General features: G+C 37.6%; 2 protein-coding genes and 1 long non-coding RNA gene across 3 annotated transcripts; 1 reads left to right on the forward strand and 2 right to left on the reverse strand.

The window, feature by feature from the left end:
• Positions 1 to 269: 269 nt before the first annotated feature.
• Positions 270 to 1,072, reverse strand: LOC149397873 (uncharacterized). Its single transcript, XR_016297295.1, has 3 exons — positions 958 to 1,072; positions 762 to 862; positions 270 to 679 (listed from the first exon to the last, which is right to left on the reverse strand). It is a non-coding gene; the product is annotated as an uncharacterized LOC149397873 (long non-coding RNA).
• A 6,542-nt stretch (positions 1,073 to 7,614) lies between these two features.
• Positions 7,615 to 8,939, reverse strand: LOC149397874 (putative F-box protein At3g10430). The gene has a single exon (XM_089615458.1). It carries the CDS (start codon positions 8,882 to 8,884, stop codon positions 7,784 to 7,786), a length of 1,101 nt encoding a protein of 366 aa, XP_089471584.1. The 5' UTR covers positions 8,885 to 8,939; the 3' UTR covers positions 7,615 to 7,783.
• A 462-nt stretch (positions 8,940 to 9,401) lies between these two features.
• LOC149397875 (uncharacterized) lies at positions 9,402 to 14,491 on the forward strand. Its single transcript, XM_089614375.1, has 3 exons — positions 9,402 to 9,601; positions 12,727 to 13,568; positions 14,031 to 14,491. The coding sequence occupies exons 1-3, from the start codon at positions 9,402 to 9,404 to the stop codon at positions 14,489 to 14,491; spliced, it is 1,503 nt and encodes a 500-aa protein (XP_089470501.1).
• The last annotated feature ends 9,205 nt before the right edge of the window (positions 14,492 to 23,696 follow it).

Below are 23,696 nucleotides of genomic sequence, written 5' to 3' on the forward strand. Positions count from 1 at the left end.
GGACTCGTACCCCGATTACATTTCACCCCCTGAACTCGGAAATGTTGCAAAACTAATCTCAGAACTTAGACACGTGTTACAACTTGTCACTTCCGTCAGTATTTGGACGTTAAATTTAACTTTTTGATGACGTGGCATGATTTTAAAGGGTATAATAGTATTTTTGGTTATTTTAAATACTTTTGGTATTTAAATATTGTTATTAGATATATTAATTATTAAAAAAACAATTATTTCAATTCTTATCTCTATCTCTCTCTCCTTTCTTCTTCTTTTCCTGAGAGAGAGAGATAAGAAATTAAACACCATTTTTTGCAGACGAGCTGGGCCGCCGCGAGGGCCGTCAGAGGAAGCCTCGCGAGGCACATCTCCAACACATCGTCCGGCAAGAAAAACGAGTCCATAGTCGTCGGAGGAGGAGGAGGATTTTTTTCGACGGCTTCGCTTCGGTGGTGGTTGTTGCTGACGTGTCGCTTCCAGAACCGGTGGTGGTGGTGATGGTCCTTCACGCCGTGGGTCCCGCAGATCGATTTGCATCCCGGCCCCGCCGCGGCGGCCTTGGCTTCGTGGCTTTCGGAGTCGGACCTCCTTCTGAGATCGCCGGAGAATTCCTCTCCAGTGGCGTCGGTGTCGACGCCGACTTTACAGCCTCCTCCGCCGAGACCAAACCCACCGACTTCTGAAAATGAAACAGAATGCCAAACACAATTCAAATACAACAATGGGTTCTCTCAAATTAGGCGATGAATAATTTCTTTTACCTCAAAGATTTCTCAGAAGCTCTGTACCGATCCGACTTGCACTCGTCGGCCGATTCGACAAGCTCGTCGTAGAGCCTTTGAATCTCTTTTAAAGTCCCCAACTGCAATTTCGAATTAAAAACAAAAAACACAATAATCGGGTTTATTCTTCACTGATTTAGCACATAATTTTCAAGGCTTTGATTTCATTCATTACCTGGCAAGTATCGCCATCGACGAGTTCACCAGAGGCGATCCTTCGTTCGTACTCCACAAGAGGCCCAGCTCTATTCGAGTCTGTCTCCCCACAAACAAATTAAAAATAATGAATGAGGCAAGAAGACTACCTTATTTAATCTGATAAAGTTATTTAATCTGATAAGGCTCTATTCCAAGTTTTTGTTTTTTATTTCTATTTTTATTGATCGAAGGGTCTTCACGTTTCCAGGCAAAAGAAGAAAAGAAAGAGAGAGAGAGACAGGGGAGAGAGATAGAAATATTTCATTATTTAATCTGATAATAATATTTAAATATTAAAAGTATCTAGAATATTGCCACGTCATCAAAAGGTTAAACTTAACGTCTAAATACTGACGGAAATGGCAAGTTGTAACACGTGTCTAAGTTCTGAGATTAGTTCTGCAACATTTCCGAGTTCAGGGGGTGAAATGTAATCGAGGTACGAGTCCAGAGGGTAAAAAATGAATTAATTCTTCTATTTATTTCATTTTAAATTTGTTTAGGCTTTTAAACTACGAAGCTAAATCTGTTTTGTTTAGACTTCTTAATATGTATTTTCTTATTAATTAAGTTTTTTATTTTAATGTTTCTGAAAATTAAATTAAATTTTCAAATTAAATATTCTTAAAATAATAATATTAAAAATAAAAGTAAAAAAAACCCTGCATTAGAAGCGACAATCCGCTTTTAATGTCGATTCTAAGGATTTTCCACGAAATGGCAGGAACACTTTAGAAGCAACTAGAGTCGCTCATAAACCGTTTTCATCATTTCGCACGAACCATTTAGCACGCCAAAATCTTAGAACTAGAAGCGATAGTCGCTTCTAATTTTAGAAGCGATTGACTTTTAGAAGTGACACTATCGCTTCTAATGTCGATTCTAAGGATTTTCCACGAAACGGCGGGAAACTTTAAAGGAACTAGAGTCGCTCATAAACCGTTTTCATCATTTCGCACGAACCATTTAGCACGCCAAAATCTTAGAACTAGAAGCGACAGTCGCTTCTAATTTTAGAAGCGATTGACTTTTAGAAGCGACATTATCGCTTCTAATGTCGCGCTACTATTCCGCTTTTAGAAGCGACACTTTGACCTTTAGAAATATTATATGTCGCTTCTTGTCACTTCTAAACGCCTTTTTGGCAGTGTTTAAGGGGAAACAAACAATGATCCTGGGAAGCTTGGACACTTTTCAAGTATATGAAATATCAGGGGCCACAAACGTGAAATTCCGGGGTACTCCAGATCCTCGTCTTCCTTCAGATCAGTGTATTCAATTTTCTATTTTTCCATGTCTTGATGTCACCTGAAATTTGTGATCAAATCCATAATTAATACAATGCAGAGAGAGAGAGAGAGAGAGAGAGAGAGAGAGAGAATCGAAACAAGTTAAGGTACAACATACCTGAAATACGATCTTCTCATGACTGAGGAATGACATAATTTCGCTGTTTAGTTGGCCTGAAGGTACGCTGTCAGTTATCTCATCGTATAAAATATGTGGGAAAGTGTTTTATAGTGCCGTTCTTTTATAATTTTGTTTAAAAAGAGCATTCACGTCATTTGGACAAAAATAGCATTAACTATAATTCTTTTTAAATTTTTAAATATAAGTCCGCTTTATGTTTACTTTTTCATATTAATATCTCATTTTTATACTATTTAACACTAAAAATAAAAATTTCATTGACAATAAATTTAGAATATGGCTTTTAAATAATGGCGTCTAATTTGTGCCTACCTTTATGGATGAAACAATGTCGTCCATGATCGAGGCCGAAATCTCGTGGTTGACCAGATGAAAGAATCCCAATTTTTTGCAATATCTTTTATTTGATTCAACTATTTTCATGCAGTTTACAGAGAGGCCGATCATTAGAATCGACAAGTGCTTGGATTCCGGTGGGCAGCTATTAACAAAAATTTTGGAAATGATTGTGGTTCTGAAATCTGAGAACCATTTGACTCTCATCTTTGATCTGTCGAACTCCTTCAACTCCTTCATTCGGTCATAGTGATTACGGAGAAGATTTAGTCCGTGACAATCCACTGATATTTCGTCTTATTGATTTCTTGTAGACAATGAATTACTGAAATTTTATACACAATATTGCATTAGAGATGAGACGTTGGATGGAATTTGGATAAATATAAAATTTTATGACTACATTACATAAAGATGAGACAAGCTTGATGATCATATATTATAACAATAAAAAAATGACAATAATTTGAAGCATGTCTCTCCACAGTAAAATGTCTCGTAACTAAATTTAGCATATTTAATTAGATTTTTAATTTAGTCGTTAGTTGATGATATACCTCTTGAGTTTAACAATTGCCCTTCCTCACTTACAGTGACCGAATGTCTCGTAACTAAATTTAGCATACTTGATAAGATTTTTAATTTAGTCGCTAATTGATGATGTACCTCTTGGGTTTAACAATTGCCCTTCCATGCTTATAGTGGCCGAATGTACAATAATTGGTTTATATTACTTGCCATATTGCATATCAAATAAAAAAAATAGAAGCAACTTTTGCAATTTTTGAGGAATAACTATATCTTTAACATTTTTAGACTGTTGATTAATCAATGATGTACCTCTTGAGTTTAACAAATATTAGAAAGAGAGATTTAGACTCTTAACCCTTCAAACTTACAACAAGGGTTAATATTAGAATAGTACTAAATTCATACAACAATGGAGAATTTCCAAAACCTTAATATTTAATAAACTTTCTTTCAAGCTGATATTACACTCTTCAAACATGCCATATTGGCTATATTTGTTAAAAAAATGTGACAGGTTGTAGCCTTGTAGTCTAAGTCTACCAAAGTCACGTTGGAAACCACATATCACGAAGTTTTCATCAACCTCAGAAAAATCGTCTTCCTTCTTTTTTGAGTTTCTACAATCCGCGTGACTTGCAATCATCGTCGTTACAACTGAAGCATTACCAAAAAACCTCAGTTGATACTTCTTTTTTAATATTCATCCCTTAGACTCTGATTTGTTGGCTTAGTTTTTTTTTTTCACTTGGAGCTCTCGCGGTGTTCATGGTGTCGGTCCTATCTGAGGCCATCTCGAACCTCTTGCCAATTGATTTTTATCTTTTATGTAGAGACATACAACCAATAGTCTCTTGTGCTTAATGTAATTCTTGAAGTTCTTCAAACGTGACCTCAATTTCTCAATAATTGATTCAACTTGAAAGAATATAGAAGACGGGTTTTTGATTCCCCATCTCTTCTTTTACCAACACCCCGATAATCATGGCGGAGGACACATCAACATATAGATATAAGATTTCGTCCTCGATCAGTTTGGCCAACACGAGAGGGGAAGCCAAATACTCCTTAAGCTGCCGGAATGCTTTTTTGCAAGCGATGTCTCGTATAAAGTCCTTGGAAATCATTTATTAAATACACTTGAAGAATGTGAAACACTTGTTTGTCGACTTTGAGATGAATTGATTAAGTGCAACGACTCTTTCTGTCAAACGTTGAACTTGTTGCGTGGTGAAGGCATTCCAATTAATGATAAGATTTGATCGGGATTTGCTTCAATGTCGTGTAAGGTTACCATATAGCCTAATAATTTCTCAGATGATACCCTGAACGAACACTTTTCAGGATTGTGTTTCATTTGGTATTGGTTCAATATCTCAAAACACTACTCGAAGTGCGCTACGTGATCCGTATCACGGAGGAAGTTTACCGACATATCATCGAAATAGATGGCCTTACCTAATTTCTCCTCGAACATCTTGTTCACGAGTATTTACTAAGTTGCGCCCGCATTTGTCTAGCCAAATGGCATCATCTTGTAACAATATATTTCTCTACCAGTGATGTATACGATTTTCTCTTGATCATCGTGATGCATCACAGTTTGATTGTATAAAAAAATGCATTCATGAAGGACAACATTTTGTGCACGGAGTTGCCTCAACCAGACGATCGATATGCGGAAGGGAAAGCTATCCTCGGGCATGCTTTGTATGGATCGGTGAAATCTAAGCACACCCTCAATTTCCCATTTTTTATGACAATCGTGTTAGCTAGCCAGTATGGATATTTCGCTTCCCGCATTGACCTTGCCTCCAAGAGTCTCTCTACTTTATCATTTATCACTTTAGTCTTGTCAGGGCCAAGTTTACGACGTTTTTGCTTTCGCGGATTGCAGCTCAGATCAACGTTTAGCTGATGGGAAGCTATGCTAACGTGTATCCCCAATATATCTTTTGTGGTCCAGGAGAAAGTCGATTTAATTGCTATAAAAAAATTAATTTTCCAGCCATAAGTTGAAATTTTATATTTTAAAAGGTAAACCCTTTGAGAGAATCATGAAATTTCAAAAATTTGTAGTTCGTGAGTCGCGTGTCGTTTTTTTATGATTCTTATCATTGTACATTCCCTATTGAATGAAATTTTAATAGCCATAAAAAATTCATATTTCCAGAAACCTCGTTTTTCACGAGGCAAGGATGACAATAATACATGACTTCACCACACTCCAATTTCCATGTGAACATCATGGCCGGGTGTTAAGTGAGGTTGATCCAAAAACGAATTTAACAATATTCATCTAAATTTGAATTTATCTTCAAACTAAAAAAAAAAAAAAAAAAAAAATCCATTAATAACGGTATGAATTAAATGTGTAAAGATTATTGTTTACAAACCGTGATCTAAGTGTAAAAAACGTGGCTGAATCTTTTTTTATAAGGAATCTTTTTTATACATAGCTTTTATATAAGTGTAGAGAAATCAAACAAACCTGAGAACTTTTTACGCACGAAGATTTTTTTTCTTTTTTCTTTTTTCTTTTTTTTAGAAAGAAAAATGCATTTCCAAACCGTAATATACGTGGAAAAAACATGGTTGAATTTGTTTTTAATAAGACAACGATAACAAAAGTATTGACCAAATAAACAGAGTATTGTGACGAAAATATTTCCTGATATCAGTAACACACCCCCAATCTCGAAAAAAAAAATAAAAAAATAAAAGGTGTAACATACCCCCAAATATATACACGAATTAAATCATATATAAACCATTTGAATTAGGAAAATATTGGGCTATTCGATATGAAATTAAATACAATGATTTTATTCGATTGTATATCACATATACCCTCCATTTCAAACTATAATATTACACAAAATATAATATTACACTTGGGAGTAAAGGTGGCCACGTGGGATCCCGTTTTCCCAATTGTTGGTCCCATCTGAGATATGGGGGAAAAAAATATTTCCTGAAACGAATTTTTGTCCCGATACCATTTAAAATGGGATGGAATTCGGATCACCATTTTAGTCCCATTTAGTATCATTTTTCCGTTTTATTATTATATAAGAAAATTAAACGAAAAAAATAAAACTTGGAACTCTAAAAAGATATAAATTCAAACTTTATAAATAAAAAGCGAAATATTGAGTAACAAAATTAAAAAAAAAAGGATTACATAAGAAATTTAAATGCAAATGAATATTACATAAAAAAATAAATAAATAAATAAATAACCTATTATATGTAATTTAGCCGCTGCTCTTTGCTTGTCAATAACAAGCTAAATTAAAAAAAAAAAAGAGGATCATGTAACCCTGTAGTATGGAATGGGTATTCTCGGCCCTGTGAAATATGACACCGAGACTTTCCATTCACGGACAAAACGGTTTCGAGAGTCCCATTTTCTGCAAAATATGGGACGGGAACAAGGGATATATTTCCATTTCCATTTTGAGTACGGCACAACTGATTTAGGCAGCCCCTTGTTGTAACTTGATTATGCCGTTTAGATATATTTTAAATACTCTTTCTATTAAGGTCTTCATTAAAACCCAATAATAGGAGCATAGTGGCTCCGGTAGAGTCTATTTAGGTTCTTAGATTACATAACTTTTTTTTTTCTTCTTCTTTCTTTCCACGAAACTGACTGAAAGCTTTATTAACACAGTTCAACTAAATCAGTTGCTTTGACGGAAAAAAAAAAACTAAATTAGCTGCTAAATCAAATTCAATACATGATAGTCTTTGACATATCCGAAAGCAGACGAGTGCTTCAAGCTCTTGATAAGAGCTTCAGATTTTTTATGGCCTAAAAAAATTTCAGGAGCATCAGGTAAATCTGCTAACCTGTGGTTTTACTCATTGGTAACAGTAACATCAATTCTATCCAAAAACGATCCAGATTGAAGTAGCTATTATAACTAAATAGCTCAACAAAGAAATTAATAGCAACAAGGTGGATCATAATCCTCTCTGAGGTAAGCCACCAAATCCATTTGGCTGAAAAGCTGGGTGAAAGTTACGCGCCTTGCGAGTAGCATGAAAGTAAGTTGGTCGTTCTATTTGACCCGAGCTTTTTCAAAAAGAAAAAGCTTCTTCTCTGATTAAGGCCGAAAGATAATTTGCTTTGGCCTTCACCAACTGAGAAGAAAGAATATTCGACCACTTTTGCTGTACTGATGCCAATGATGGAAAACAATATATATGTATATATGAGTTAATTTGCTATATTGGACTTTATTTCTTGAAGCTCAATTTCGGTAAACAATGGATCCGACTCGAAATCTCAAATAACACTGAAGAATACTCACAAAATTAGATCTCGGGAACAAAATAAGGTGAGGAAGCGAGACTTGAGTTCGTACCCCTCGTCCAATTAACAAAATCCCCAGACATAGTTTCCAGTAATCATAAAAGACATTAACATATTCAATTTATCATCCAATTAAAAACAGAAAAAACTAGCAAGCGAATAATGAACATATTAAATTAATTTTGTTTTATAGAGGATCGGGAGAGACTGAGAACAAGGTGGGAAAGTAGTCGACGGCAGCGCGGAAGTACCAATGTCTCTCAAGTTTCGATATCACGAAACAGTTGTCTCGGTCCTGCGGGTCCCACAGGGCAAGCTCGCTGTCCCCGCTGGAGCGCCCGGGTCTCTGAACCATCAGAATCTGGTCGCTTCGGACATCGCCGTAGCAACGATTGAACACGAAAAGCTTGAACCAAGAAAACCCGTTTTCGCCGTCCTTGACCATAACATAAAAATCATAAACCTCAATCTGGTTCTGCGCGATCAAAGCCAGCGAGTCGTCCTCCCACTTGCCGAGCCGCCACTGGGTCCCGTCACAAGGCGGCGCGTCGATTACTCTGCGCACTTGCTCGTTCTGGTAAGTGAACGACAAGAGCACGACTTTCGGATCGATTTCGTTGGGCACAAATCGTACGGCGAGAAAATAGAGCGTTCCTCGGATCGAAACCCTGCCGTGCGGGAAGCTTCGGAGCCCGAATCCCGAGAGGGGTTCGAGATTCCTCCACGAACCGGCTCTCCTGCTAAACACTTGGAAATCCAGCTCTCTCTTCGACGTATTCGATACTCGAAACACCTTGTGATCGTCCCTCTCGTGGTCGAACCCCAAATCGAAAACCATTAAACCGAATCCCTCTATTGTGTCCCGGATAAACCTAAATTTTCTAGTGGTCGGGTTCCACAATATCAGCCAGTGGTTCCAAAAGAGAAGAACCAGGCCGTAAGAAGACCCGATTAAGTCGACTTCGTAGAGTACTATGGTTCTCAATTCTTTCAGCATATAAGATAGATCTAACTCCTCGACATCTTGTGGAGTATTCAAAAACAGTCTGTGGCCTACCAGTTTTTTCTTCGCGAGAACGAGGACGGAGATTTCGCCAGAGCTACGAGCCAGTTGATGGCGAGCGTGACTTCTCTTCAGAACGGCGTCGTTTGTGATCATACCCAGCCATTCCTTCGACACGCTTTTGAATCGGGTGAGAGATTTCGTCGGCAATTTCGATAGAATCTCCCAAAACAATAATTCTTTCGGCAATTTTCCCGCGTTCTTAGAGCTCACTGGAACCTCCATTGCCTCCGAAGTGGGATAACAAGAGTAGGTGACTTCGATAAATAGGGTATATGTGATATATATATATATATATATAATGGCGGCATAAATACTTAATGTATGAGTTTTGTGTCATTTAAATACCTCATGTTTTATTTTCACGGTAAAAATACTCAATGTTAGTTTCGAGCGTCGCCGTTACTACTTCATGGATTAAGACTAACAGAAATCCAATGTGGCATTGATTTACTTCTAATTTTGCATTTTTATTAATTAATGATTTTGATAAATATATTTTGCTAAAACATAAAAATTTGAACAGCCACATTAAATCCCTAAATCCACTGAAGCACGAGAAAACAAAAGATTTAGTTAAAAAAAAAAACGAGAAAACAAAAGACAAAAACCAAAAGCCAAAAAGAGAAAACCCTAAAAATTGATTGTAGACTGTCGATGATGGAAGAATCACGGGGAGAAAGCGAACGAAGACGAGTTTCTGTAGGCCGAGGAAGAGTTCGGCGACGGCGCCGAAGAGGAAATGGCATACACGCAGAACACGATGAAGCCGTTTAACTGGCGGACGGTCATCGACGAAGTCTGCAACAACGACCAACAAGATGCTAATGACGGCGTAGGCGAAGATTCTGATGGATTTAGGTCTAAAAGTGACCTTAATAGCTTGTGTAGTGACGGAGAGGAATCTGATGGCTTGAGGCTCCTTGAGCAGCAGTTTTTCATGTTTTATAGCTACTTGTATAGCAGCTATTTTTTAGACTAATTAAGTATTGAAAAGCTAATGTAATACAGCTAATTATAAAGCTGTTTTTGTGACTGTTTTTTGACGTCTGCTATCACAGATCTAATATAATTTTTGTAGCTATTTTGAACTCCAAAAGATATTTTGATATGCCCTGTTGTATTACGGATCAGATTTGCAAATGTTTAAGTTATTTTACATGTTATTAATCAGTACCAATACAGCTACGATTCTCCATTTTTAAGCAAAAAAAAAAAAAAAAGTAAACAAACACTGTATCAACAAGTCTTCGATTGATCAATACCAACATAGATAGAATTCTACAGTTTTAAGAAGAAAAAAAAACACCGAGTACAAATTCTCTCATTGATCAGTACCAACACCATTACAAAATACACAAAAGCAGTCACAAATAAATTACATATAAACACGTCAGTACAAATTCCGACGAGCCATTAAATTACAACCAAAGCAATCAGAATACAAGCATAAAAGCAGTCACAAATAATCTCCAATTGATCTGTTGGTAGTTCGAACATCGCCGTTCTTCAGCCCCGTATCTTTCTCTGAGACAGTGAAATTCTCTTACACTCCGTGCGATTCTTCCCAGACGATGAAGATGACCACTGCTCATCTGCCATTTTCGAAAAGCAGATGATAACGAAGATGACTCGAGATGAGTGGCGAAGAAAAAAGAAAGAGAAGAGACGATGAAGAAGAAAGAAAGTAGAGAACAAAAATAAACCTAAATCTAATGAATTTGGGGCTTTTTAATATCAATCATTATAAAACCATCTTTTATTTTTTTTTATTTAAATTAATTTGCTCTTCATTTTAAAAGCATCCATAATTGCAATGGTTTAGCAATTTGACTACACCCTGTAGCATTTCCGTTAGTTTAAACCCATGAAGTAGTAACGGTGATACTCAGAATCAACATTGAGTATTTTTACCGTGAAAATAAAAGATAAAGTATTTAAGTGACACAAAACTCAAACATTGAGTATTTATGCCGCCATTAACTCATATATATATATATATATATATATATATATATAATATATATATATATATATACACACACACGAAGCGTGATATTATATATTGAATAAAATCGAATAAAATCATTGTAATTAGTTTCATGTCGAAGTAGCCCAATATTCTTCACGTGCAATTGACATATTTATTTGGGGAATTGACATTAATAATACCATCTCAATGTCACTTATACCATATTTAGCCCAAAATTAAAAAAATTGACAAAACTAGTACTTTTGATAGGTGAGAGAAATTAAATTTTCTCCAACTACCCTCAACACTCTTTATCCTCTCAAACACATCTCTTACGTTTCACTTCTCCCCTCTGCAAACTTCTTTGACGTTTTTTTTTCAACTTCTTCCTCTTGCACTCAGCTGGAGAATGATCGAGTGAAGCTTCTTGGATCGTCGTATTCTTCATCTCTTGGGTCGTCGGAATCTTCTTGCTCGCCGAGGGTAAGTTTCTTAAACTCATTTTAAACCCATTTTGCAATATGCTAAACCCATCTAAAACCATTTTGCAATCCAAGGTTGTTCATCAAAACTTCAAGATTCAAGTTTTTTTGTCTGGAAATTGTTCATAAAAACTTCAATATCCAAGCTTCTTCTTCCTGCAAATCCTAGATCCAAAATTTTTTCAAACATATTTTGGTAAGTTCTTCCTATCTTTAACATACAATAACATGTTTAATTGTTTTGTTTCATGCTGAAATAGGTTCCATTGTGTTTGGGTGTGATTTGTTTGTCGAAAATGGTGTTTTTTTGTTGAATTCCCGATTTTTCCAGGGTGTCACGAACTGGATTCACTTCGTGACACATGTGTCACGAACTGGATATTTTTCAATGTTAATAACTGTTTTTTAATACTCATATCTAATATGACTGAACGTATACAGCTATGACGGAAATATGTTTATATGCTAAGCAAAGCGGGAAGTGGGAAAACCGGGCATATATCAAGAGGGTGGTACTCTTACACTTATACTTCCTACCAATTTGAATTACCCAAGTTTGATACAAACATTGTATGCTCGGTTGAACATGACCCCTGCAACGCATTCAATCAATGTCAAACATGAAACTGACGGGCTCATACCGCCAACCATAGACGACAACGAAAGTTTGCGATGTTATTTGTACTTGAGGAAGAACGAACCGAACCGGACGAAGTTGAATCTTGTACTTGAGATTAGTCATGAGGCATTTAAGGATAAAAAAGAGGATGAAGCGTCTTCTCCACGGGTTGGATCCACTCCAACATCAAACACAAGCGAGAGTGGATTCGCTTGCAATCGAAGCAGGATCATTCCAAACATGCCGAGTCCTATATCCGAGTCACGTGAATGAGGATTTCGTCAATGATACTGTTGGGTTGGATGACATCAATACTTTTAGCCAAGCGACACCCCAACCCAAAGGGTCTCCGCCACCAGTTATTTTGTCGATAGAGGCTCCACCATAGACTCAACACTAGCAAGAGCCTCCTCTTCCACCACAGCCGTCAACTCGATCACAAAGAAAAGAAAAGGTATCGAGCCAAGAGAATAGGAGGTGTTCGGTTACGGCTTCCGAATCAGATAAATGTGTCGAGAGTAATGATATTGAGGTGTTGTACATTTTATCTCCAGTAAGTGTAAAAAAATGATTATATGCAAACAAAGCAGCGTTGTTGAAGCATTTACAGTTGGATGCAATCAATAATCATTATCGGTTCAAAATGAAGAATTATCTCCGCTCAAACTTCATGTAATTTGTGCGGGTAAAAATTGTGATTGGGCGGTCCGGGCAATGAAACTAAAGAACACAGATTGTTTAGAAATTAGAAGGTAAAATTTCACGACCTAAAAACTGATTTTATTTGAAATTTCCTAACTTCTCTTCATAGATGAATCAGTCTGTGACAAATCTGTCACGAATTGAATCCAGTCTGTGACACGAGTATCACGAAGTGGATGCACTTCGTGACAGATCTGTCACGAAATGGATGCACTTCGTGACAGATCTGTCACGAAATGGATGCACTTTTTTTAAAATGTTTTTGACCGTGTGTACATGTTTATGGTTCAAGATATGATCCAAAGCACACTTGTTCTGTGGAGGACAAACAAAACGGGCAACCGCAAGCTACTACAGAGTTGGTTGGAGAGAGGGTGAAACACAAATTTATTGATCCAACTGTACATAGTTGTACCCCAAAGGAGATCCAGAGTTACATGCGAACAGAGGTTGGAGTCAATATTTCATGCAGAAAAGCATGGAGGGCAAAAGAATGTGCAATACAGTCCTTATATGGGACTGATGATGAGTCATATGCCTCTCTTGCAAAATACAAGTACATGTTAGAGCAAAAGAATCCAGGTTCTCTCATCGACCTAAAAACTGATCGTCATAAATATTTCATGTACTTTTTCGTTTCTTTGGCTCCGTTTAGAGAGGGATGGAAGTATTATCGGCATATTGTAATTGTTGATGCAACCTTCTTGACAAACTATCACAAGAGCAGTATGTTTACGGCTTCCGCGATGGACGCGAATGAGCAAATATTCTTGCTTGCCTATGGTATTGGTGAGTCAGAAACTTCCAAGTCATGGTTTTATTTCTTCAATAAACTTAAGGAAGCATTAGGGGAGAGAGATAACATGGTCATCGTATCCGACCGAAACACCGGAATCATTAACGCCGCGAAGAAAGTTTTTCCAAGAGCAGAACATGGTTTTTGCGCATACCACGTGAAGAATAACGTCAAGGAAAAATTCAAAAAACTTGGCAAAGAAGTCAACTGGAAGTTCTACGGTGCAGCAAAAGCGTATACTATATTTGAATATCAAAATTTTATGCGCATGTTGGACAAGGAAGACCTGTTGATACGACTGTACCTTGTCAAACAAGTAGGAAATAAGAAGTGGGCACGTTGTTTTTTCAAGACATCAAGGTATACGATCATAACTTCAAACAACGCAGAGTCTTTGAATGTGTTAACTGTTAAAGCAAGATCATTTCCAATAGTGAAATGCCTTGATTGGTTGAGGGAGAGAATGCAAGTTTGGTTCTACCAACGAGAGAAAATGCATCATCAACTCAAAGTGTGTTGTCAATGGAATATCATACCGAAATGTTAAAAAAAACTTGCTGTCTCGGCAAATATGCAGGTTATAGTGTGTTTTTAATTTTGAAATTCTGTCACGAAATGACCCGAGTCCGTGACACATGTGTCACGGAGTGACTTCAGTCCGTGACACATGTGTCACGAAGTGGATCCACTTTGTGACACATGTGTCACGGACTCGGGTCATTTTGTGACGCATGTGTCACGGACTGAGTGCTTATGTTTAAAGTTTTTTTTGCTTATGTTTTAGGTCTGACCTTCTGCAGTATACGAATTCGAGGTTTTAGACACAGATGGAACACCATGGGCAGTGAACTTGATTGATAAGACGTGTTTATGTCGAGAATTTCAAACTGATCTATTTGTATGTGCCCATGCTATTGCGGCGTGTCGCTTACGCAACCTACCAGTTGAGAGCTATTGTGAAGACTACTACACGACCGAGTATTGGAAATTGGCGTATGCAGGGGTTATTCATCCTCAAGGAAGTGAATCGTCATGGACTTTTCCCGACGAAATCAAGCAGATCGAAGTAAATCCGCCTAACTTCTTAGGTCGTCCGGCGGGTAGACCTAAGAAGAGAAGGATTCCCTCTCTTGGAGAATCTGATGCCCCGCTTCGTAAATGTTCCCGTTGTGGAGGTGTAGTTCACAATAGAGCTACGTGTCGCAACCCAATTCCACCAGAAGTGAGGGCTCCGGGGATGGGTCATTGGTTTGGTTTGTAATTCGACACGTTTTATCCGTGAATGTCTAGAACTTCCTTAGTGTTTTGCTATGTATTACATTTTGAATGTTTTGAACTTTATTGGTATTGAGTTTATTATTAAGAATGGTTTATAAAACAACCTCATATTTCATGAAGTGAACAGAGTATGTGACACACGTGTCACGAAATGATCTCAGTCCGTGACACATCTGTCACGAAATGAGGTCACTTTGTGACACATAAATTGATTTCGAAACAATACATAAAATTCTAAACTAATTAATTGATGTCAAGACAATACATAAATTTCTAAACACACATATATACAGTTATAAACACATATATACAGTTATAAACACATACGTACAATCATAAACACATACGTACAATCATAAACACATAATTTTAAGTAGCCTCAACATTGACATTTCTATGTGTGTGTAGTTTTAGCGCTCCGTGTCGGTATAATTCGGTGGTCATCTTCTGTCGGTACATGATCTTGTCCTCCTGTTTCAAATTAGACAATGGAAGGTCGTGCGCCAAAAACTAGGCAGTCTTGATCATAAACATGCCACAGTGGTTATTTAACTTAAAACATAAACCCAAAATCGTGTTACCTCAATTGTTCGTGCTTGTGGTCGTGGTGGTTGTTGTGGTGGTGCTTGTGGTTGTGGGACGTCTTTTTTGGGTTTCTTCTCCGGGCGTTTGTCCACCACCGCTAGCGTCGTAGAAGGGCTGGCAACGCTTGAAGAAGTGTCGTCGAGTCCGTGAAATTCAACCTATACGTGGGACAAGTTAACAAATTAGTTATGAATATTAAGTATGAATTAACCTACAAATTTCTTACCTCATTGAAATTGATTCCTTTCATGGCGGTCTCCTGAACAAGTCCGGTAGACTTTCACCGACGCATTATTGGCCGAGCTGTGGTGGAGACTCTCTGACAAACCCCCATGTTCGTCAGGAAAGGCAAACACTTGTACGCCTAAACCTGAAGCGGTTCGACGAATCCTGGGAGATGGAGATTCCTTTTTTTTTTACCTTGCTCCAATGGCTCGCCACCTTTCGCCACAAACTTCCAGTCTTCGCCGAGAAGGTAGTTCCACACCACGTTGCCCCATGGATGGCGACCGAATATGTCCGTGTCCTCCACCACCTTAATGAGCTCTAAGCACGGTGTCCTGTTCTTCACGTCGTCCGCGAGGAGGACATTCAAGACAAAGTATATTTTCAGGTAATTTACCTGAACTTCTGTCGGCTAATCCATGCTCGGCTCCAAGAATTGGTTGACCAAGTTACGACTCAAATACTTCCCCGGGAAGAATTTTTTGAAGAGGCTGTCATCAGAAACAACCCCCTCGAACTTGAATTCCTCGTATTCATCGACGACTTTGAGGAATGTAATCTCCTGGAAGTCTTTCTTCGTAAACTCCCGAACTTGGCCTCCAATCTCAATCAGAAGCCCGTCAGTGGTTTCTCCCTCGAAGCTCCCGGTCCTCAACACCGGGTGGCTTATGATCGCCGATGATTGGACTATTTTGGGTTGCCCTACAAGCTGCCCAAAACATGATTAGGCGAAGCCAGCTTGAGTTTCGGCGCTACGGCCGAGTAAGAGAGCGAGGAAATTTTCCAATCCCCCGTGAAAGTTAAAGGAAAAACCTTCAACATTGCCCTCCGGTTTACACTGTCTCCACTCCTACACATATAAGTCAATGACATTATTAGTGAAACCATTATGCTTGAGTTCGTGACAGATGTATCACGAACTCGCTAACTTCGTGACAGATGTGTCACAGACTGGGTCAATCTGTGACATATCTGTCACGAAGTCAGCGAGTTCGTGACACATATGTCACGAAGTGGGTGAGTCCGTTACCAGGATCCAAATGGTTTGTGACACTCACTTTTCGAGGAATAAAAGTGCTAGGACTCTCCGAGGCCGCCGCAACGCCCGAGGACTCGGCCTTGTTTTTAGTCTATATCAAACACAAAATAAAACACGGCGTCACCTTACATTACTCCAAATAAGTCACTTAGTTTTTATTCTATACATTTTTATCTTTGGTGGTACGACCATGAACGCGTCGTCATCGTCGGAACTCTTGGACGGGGAAATAATTTTCCTTTTCGAAGCCGTCCTAGGGCTTCTTCTGACACTTTTTTAGGAGGCCTCATCTACCTTGGTTCCTTTAGACTTCGTCATTGAAGATAAAACCTAAAACAAATGAAGTCAGAAACACTGTTACCATACGAGAAAAATTAGAATGAATACTCATTCACCAACGGTGTTACCATAACACACACACACACATAGAGATAGAGGAACAACGTTTCATGCAATCTCTGCTCTAACATTTTGTATACATGTAAGACCACAAATTGATCCCTCATGAACATACTGCATGATTTATTCCCACAAATAAAAAGAAAACAAAAGGTTAAAGAAATTTTCATATCTTTCTTTTTTTTATGGTCTTTCACATAGACTATTTCTTCCAGTCATAAATCACCACAACCAATTTCTTCAATCTATAATTTGATCTTTACCATCCTATTTTCATATCTACCCATTGTTTGGCTTCACTTCTCTTATGTTGTTCACGTCTTTTCACAGAGACTATTTCATAATTTCTTCACTTCTCCCCACTTACCAAAGGAAATATCATCTCTTACCATTATTCACGCCTTTTCAATATACATACAAAACCCAGTTACTCACTAAGTCTAGTAGGACCTCTTTCTCGTCCAGGACCTCACTTGGGAGTCTCACCTAGATGGTCTCCAACGTAGTCTCACCCAACGAGGGACCTTCACCAGCGCCGCCATGGACGAGTTGCAGGTCAGCCCCGAGGAGCCCAAGCTTTCCGTGCTGGTAAAAGGCTGAGGGCCATGTCTTGGTTGGTGGGGTGGTTTAGGTCTCAAACTCCCTGAGCGCGAGCCTGGGGAGAGTCGTAAATGTCTCTTTCATGCTGTATACCCGAGAGTGGTCAACAAATGGAGAGAGCTCATCGAAGGAGTCTCTTCCCATTGAAATTATTATTTTAGAGGAAAATGAGAAATTGATTATAAATGATATTAGATGTGTCAATTTCTCTACTTTTCAATAGTATATAAAATATTTTTCAAATAAGTCGCTGGAAAATTAATTTTTTATAGCAAATATGTCGACTTTTGCCTGGACCACAAAAGATATATCGGGGATCGACCTTAGCATTGTTTCCTATCAAGTAAACGTTGATCTGAGCTGCAAACCACGAACGCAAAAAATGTTGTAAACTTGGCCCTGACAATAAAGTGATAAATGATAAAGTAGAGTGACTCATGAAGGCAATGTCAATCCAGGAAGTGAAATATCTGTACTGGTTAGCTAACACGGTCGTCGTATAGAAAAATAATAAGAAATGAAAGGTGTGCATAGATTTCAACAATCCAAAAAGCATGCCCGAATGATAGCTTTCCCCTTCTGTATATCGACCGTCTAGTTGAGGCAACTGTCCTGCACAAAATGTTGTCCTTCATGAATGCATTTTCCGGATGATATCAAATCGCGATGCATCACAATGATCAAAAGAAAACAGCTTACATCACCGGTAGATGAATCAATTGTTACAAGGTGATGCCATTTGGCTAGAAAAATGCGTGCGCAACTTACAAAAGGCTCGTGAACAAGATGTTTGAGAAGACAATAGGTAAGACCATGAAAGTCTATTTCGACGATATATTGGTAAATTTCCTCTGTGATACGGATCTAGAGCGCACCTCGAGATTGTTTTGGGATACTGAACCAATATGAGACGGCGCTTGCAGAAAAGCATTCCAGCATCTTAAGGAGTATTTGGCTTCCCGTCTTGTGTTGGCCAAACTGATCGAGGGCAAACTCTTATATCTATGCGGTTATGTGTCATCCTCCGTGATTAGCGGGGTGTTGGTATAAGAAGTGATGGGGAATCAAAGACCCATCTTCTATATTCTTTCAAGATGAATCAAATATTGAGAAATTAAGTTCACTTTTTAAGAACTTCCAAAATTACTTGAAGCACAAGAGACTATTGGTTGTATGTCTCTACATAAAAGATAAAAAAAATCAATTGGCAAGAGGTTTGAGATGGCCTCAAATAGGACCAACACCGTGAACTCCGCCAGAGCTCCAAGTGTAAAAAAAATCAGCCAACAAATCTGAGTCTAGCTAAGGGATGAATATTAAAAAAGAAGTATCAACTGATGTTTTTTGGTAATGCTTTAGTCATGACGACGATGAATGCAAGTCATGCGGATCGTAGAAAGCCAAAGAGAAGGAAGACAATTTTTCTGAGGTTTATGAAAACTTCGTGATCTGTGGTTTCCAACGTGAGTGTGGTAGACTCAAACTCAAAGGCTACGAACCGTCACATTTTTTTAACAGATATAGCCAATAAGGCATGTTTGAAGAGTGTACTTTCAGCTTGAAAGAAAGTTTATTAAATATTAAGGTTTTGGCAATTTTCCATTGTTGTATGGACTTGGTACTATTCTAGACCCTTGTAGTAAGTTTGATGGGTTAAGAGTCTAAATCTCTCTTTCTAATATTTTTTAAACTTGAGAGGTACATCATTGATTCATCAATGGTCTAAACATGTTAAATATATAGTTATTCCTCAATAATTGCAAAATTTGCTATTATTTTTTTTTATCAGATATGCAATATGGCAAATAATATAAACCAATTATTGTACATTCGGTCACTATAAGTGCGGAAAAGCAATTGTTAAACTCAAGAGCTACATCATCGACTAACAACCAAATTAAAACTCTTATAAATATGCGGAATTTAGCGACGTGACATTTTAAAGTGGAGAGAAACGCTTCAAACTATTGTCATTTTTATCATCAAGCTTGTTTCATCTTTATGTAATGTAGTCATAGAATTGTATTTTATCCGAATTCCATCCAACGTCTCATCTCTAATGCTATATTATGTATAAAATTTCAATAATTCATTGTCAACAAGAAATCACTAAGACAAAATATCAATGGAAGGTCAAGGATTAAATCTTCTTGGTCACCAGTATGACCGAATGAAGGAGTTGAAGGAGTTTGATAGATCAAAGATAGGAGTCAAATGGCTCTCAAATTATGGAACCACGTCCATTCCCAAAATTTTCGTTCATTATGAAGAATCTCTCTCAGACCTCAATACCTGCTCACCGGAATCCAAGCACATGTCAATTCTAGTGATTGACCTTCTAGAGACCGCTTGAAAATAGTTAATCAAGTCAAAGATGCCGCAAAAACTTGGGGAATCTTTCAGCCCGTCAATCACGGGATTTCAGCCTTGATCATGGACGACATTGTTTCATCCCATAAAGGTCGGCATGAACTAGACGTTATTATTTTCATGCCCTATTCTAAATTTATTGTCAATAAAATATCTATTTTTAGTGTTAAATTAAGTATAAAAATGAGATATTAATATGAAAAAGTAAACATAAAGCGAACTTATATTTAACATTTAAAAATATATATATAGTTAATGTTATTTATGTGACGTGAATGTTCTTTTTAAACAAAATTGAAAAAAAAAACGGCACTCTAAAACACTTCCTCAATTTTTTAAGACAATGAGATAACAGAGTTAGCATACTTCCGGCCAACTAAAGCAGCAAAATTCCATCATTCCTCAATCGCGAAAAGATCCGATTTCAGGTATGTTGTACCATCTCTCTCTCTCTCTCTCTCTCTCTCTCTCTCTCTCTCTCTCTCTCTCTCTCAGCATTGTATTAATTCAGGATTTGATCGCAAATATCAGGTGAAATCAAGACATGGAAAATCAGAAAATTGAATACATTGATCTCAAGGAGGACAAGGATCTAGAAGTATCCCGAAGTTTCACGTTTGTGACCCTGAATATTACGTATACTTGAAAAGTGTCTAGACTTCCCAGGTTCATTATTTTGTTTCCCCTTACACTACTACAAAAAAAGGACATTAGACGTGACAAGAAGCGGCATATGTCACTTTTAAAAGCCAAAATGTCACTTCTAATAAAGGCCGAATAGAAGAGACATTAGAATCGACAATGACGCTTCTAAAGGTCGGCCGCTTCTAAAATACCGCTTCCAGTGTCGCTAGAGTTTTGCACGTTAAATGGTCCCGCAAAATGATGGAAACGATTTATAGGCGACTTTAGTCGCTTCTAAAGTGTTCCAGCCGTTTCGCAGAAAATCCTTATAAGCGACATTAGAAGCGGATTGTCGCTTCTAATCCTGCTGTTTTTTTTAATTTTTATTTTTTAATATTATTATTTTATGAAAATTTAATCTAATTTTCAAAAACATGAAAATCAAAAATTTCATACATAACAAAATACATAATAAGAATTCTAAACAAAATGCATTTAGTTTCATAGTTAAAAAGTCTAAAAAAAAAAAAAATAGAAACATAATAAGAAGTCTAAGAACTTCGTATAACATGAGGAGTTCCTCCACATCTTTCAGTTGGTCCATGTCGAGGGTCAGGCTCGCGGCTACGATCCCTATTCTCATGTGATCGTCACCGTACCTCGGGGTGCGCTCTGATGTACGCGGGGAAATCAATGACGACGACCGGTAGTGGCTCGCAATCTGGTTCAATCTTGACTCAAGGTCCGGGACAATCGGTATGACACTACGCCTAGATAAGATGTTGTACACGCCAACTAGGTCTCTCACTGCTCCCCGTGTTGGAATTGATCTAGGGTTTAAGAAAAAGTTTAACGCTTCGGGTAAGCGGCGGAATTTTAAAATTTTTCTTTTAACAAGTAAATTTTTTTTACTAACCTAGACAAAGAGCAAGTACATGTAAATAAAAACTATTATGAGCGTTATAAATTTACTAACCTTTGAGAAGCTTGAACGTTGATGAGCCTTCGGAAGGTTGAAACGTTCGTCTCCCCTCGTAGCACGTCTCTCTTCTTTCCTCGGCAACTCGAGCAACCACGATAGTTTCTATCACTAGAATCACTCGAGAAAAAAAAGGAATTAGTGTGTGGGCACTTTTAAACACGACGACTCGAGAACAAGTCTCAAAGTCGAAGAGCTAAAACACTAGGTCAAATATGGACCTAGGTGTCAAAACAAAAACGAAAAGAAAACTAGAGAGAGAGAGGAAGGGGCGGAAACCACAAGTTCTAGAGAGAGAAGCTCTCAATCTCTAACTTATGTGGAATGAATAAAATGAGAGAATGAGGCCTCTATTTATAGGGGAGGGATTACCTTCAATAAGGTAGTTTCCTCTTCTATAGAATATCACATATTCATGAGCAAAATTTCCCTTTTTCCCTAAGAGTCACACGTCCAACATAGGCTTCTAGAAGCCTTGGATTTGTTTCCTCTTTTGTTCTCTCATTGCCTTGTTGGCGCCCACCTTGTTTCCTTGTAGAGGAAATTTGTTTCCTCTTTTTCTTTTGGCAAGTTTCTTCATACATTTATGCACAAAATAAACTCTCTTTTTCTCTATTGGGTTGGACGAAATTTAGGCACTAGAACATGCTTCTAGATGTTTCTTCATTTGTTCATAACAACATAAGAAAAGCTCATTAAGAATTTTCAATTAAAATTCCATGAAATGAAATTAATCCTCAAGGCTCAAATTCTTTAATATGGCCGAGTGGTTTTTAAATCATTTGTCATCATATGACAATGTCAAAAAATTTATTGACATTCATTTCGTCCTATGTCCTAAAAGACAAAAATACCCTTTAGACAATTTTCGTAAAACTTGTCTCGTTCTTGTTTTGACTTAGCTTCTAGTTTAACTATTCCTACTCGATGTGATTTGTGACAGTGACCTCATGGATCCAAATGAACAAAGCTTGAGCTAAATACTTGGACTCAAAAGTTCACAAACCTTTTCCAAGTTTAGCTTAATGCCAACTGACTCCACTAAAGAGTTGACACTGAAAATCTCTCGGTTCAAATGAATTTATTTTCTACTCAAGAATTCAACCTAATTGTAATGAGTGGATCCACAGAATATTATCAATGTTTACCCTTCATGAATATCATCAGCTAGTCGGGATTTACAAAATTACCATTTTACCCTTCTAGCTGTTATTTCCTCAACTCATTTGTCGCTTGTGAATAAGTTAGAAACAATGTATTGACGATGAGCTAACAAGTCACATTGTTTCATCCAAAAGAGTCAAGACTCAATTTGGACACTGACCAGTTCATTTATTCACATTCCAAGAAACAAAGCATGAGGTGATATACATTGCATTTCACAATCTTGTACATGAATTCCATATCTATGAGAACTTCACAAAGTTACTCATGACATTCTCACAACTTAATACTTCACCAATAGGCCCTGTTCAGAATCACATAGTGAGTCCAAACTCTGACTTTCTCAAATGAGAATACGTAAGATGTGAAATGGCATGTCTCATTTCAGGATTAAGGTAAGCACGATGGAATTCATACGTAGTGACTTCGAGACATAAGAGGTTAAATGGTGTGTTCTTATGTTGTCTCTAGAAGTGCACTGGTCAATTCAGTACCTTCGGAAGATACCTAGAAGAACTATAGAGTCTCCAACTCTCAATGTCCCATAACCAGACATCATAGATTCTCCTAACAATCGTACTGAGGTCAATAGTCCTTTGACCCTTAGATTGCGAATATATTGTTTTAAACAAACCATGAAGAGTTTGTTCATGCAAATCTACATTTGTCTCTTCATGTGTTGTTAGGTTTGTTTATGGACTAAAGACTAAGGTTCTATCATAAAGCTTCAAACAGACAAGGTAGAATGAATGAACGTTTCAACTTTTATTAATGGATAAGCAATTACAAGCAAGAGTCATCGTGAGACTTTATTACATCAAATGTACAAAATAAAGACTACAACTCTTCTTGTGGGCACCCTTGACAACACCCCGTAGTGATGACATCTCTTTGTACCGTTTCGAGAACTTGAGCCATCGTAGCATGCTCCATTGTGTCACCGTCCGAGGATTTCTATTGCCTCTTAGCTTGTCGTCGTATATTAGCGAGTTGATCTACAATCCGTGCCTGCATACAACCGTTAAAAAATTAATTACATATTTGAAACATGAAGCATTAGTGTAAATTAAACTAGACTTACATGGTAGTCTTCGACAGCAAGCGTAGCCCAAATCACATAACTATTTTGATCGAGTTTCTCCCATGCATCGAGCGGAGCATTAAACCATTATTTTGTCTCTATGAATGTAGATAATGAATTAG

This window comes from Urtica dioica, chromosome 5 (genome assembly GCF_054948205.1).
Source record: "Urtica dioica subsp. dioica isolate 48M chromosome 5, U.dioica_male_clone48M_v1_H2, whole genome shotgun sequence".
Taxonomy (NCBI): domain Eukaryota; kingdom Viridiplantae; phylum Streptophyta; class Magnoliopsida; order Rosales; family Urticaceae; genus Urtica; species Urtica dioica.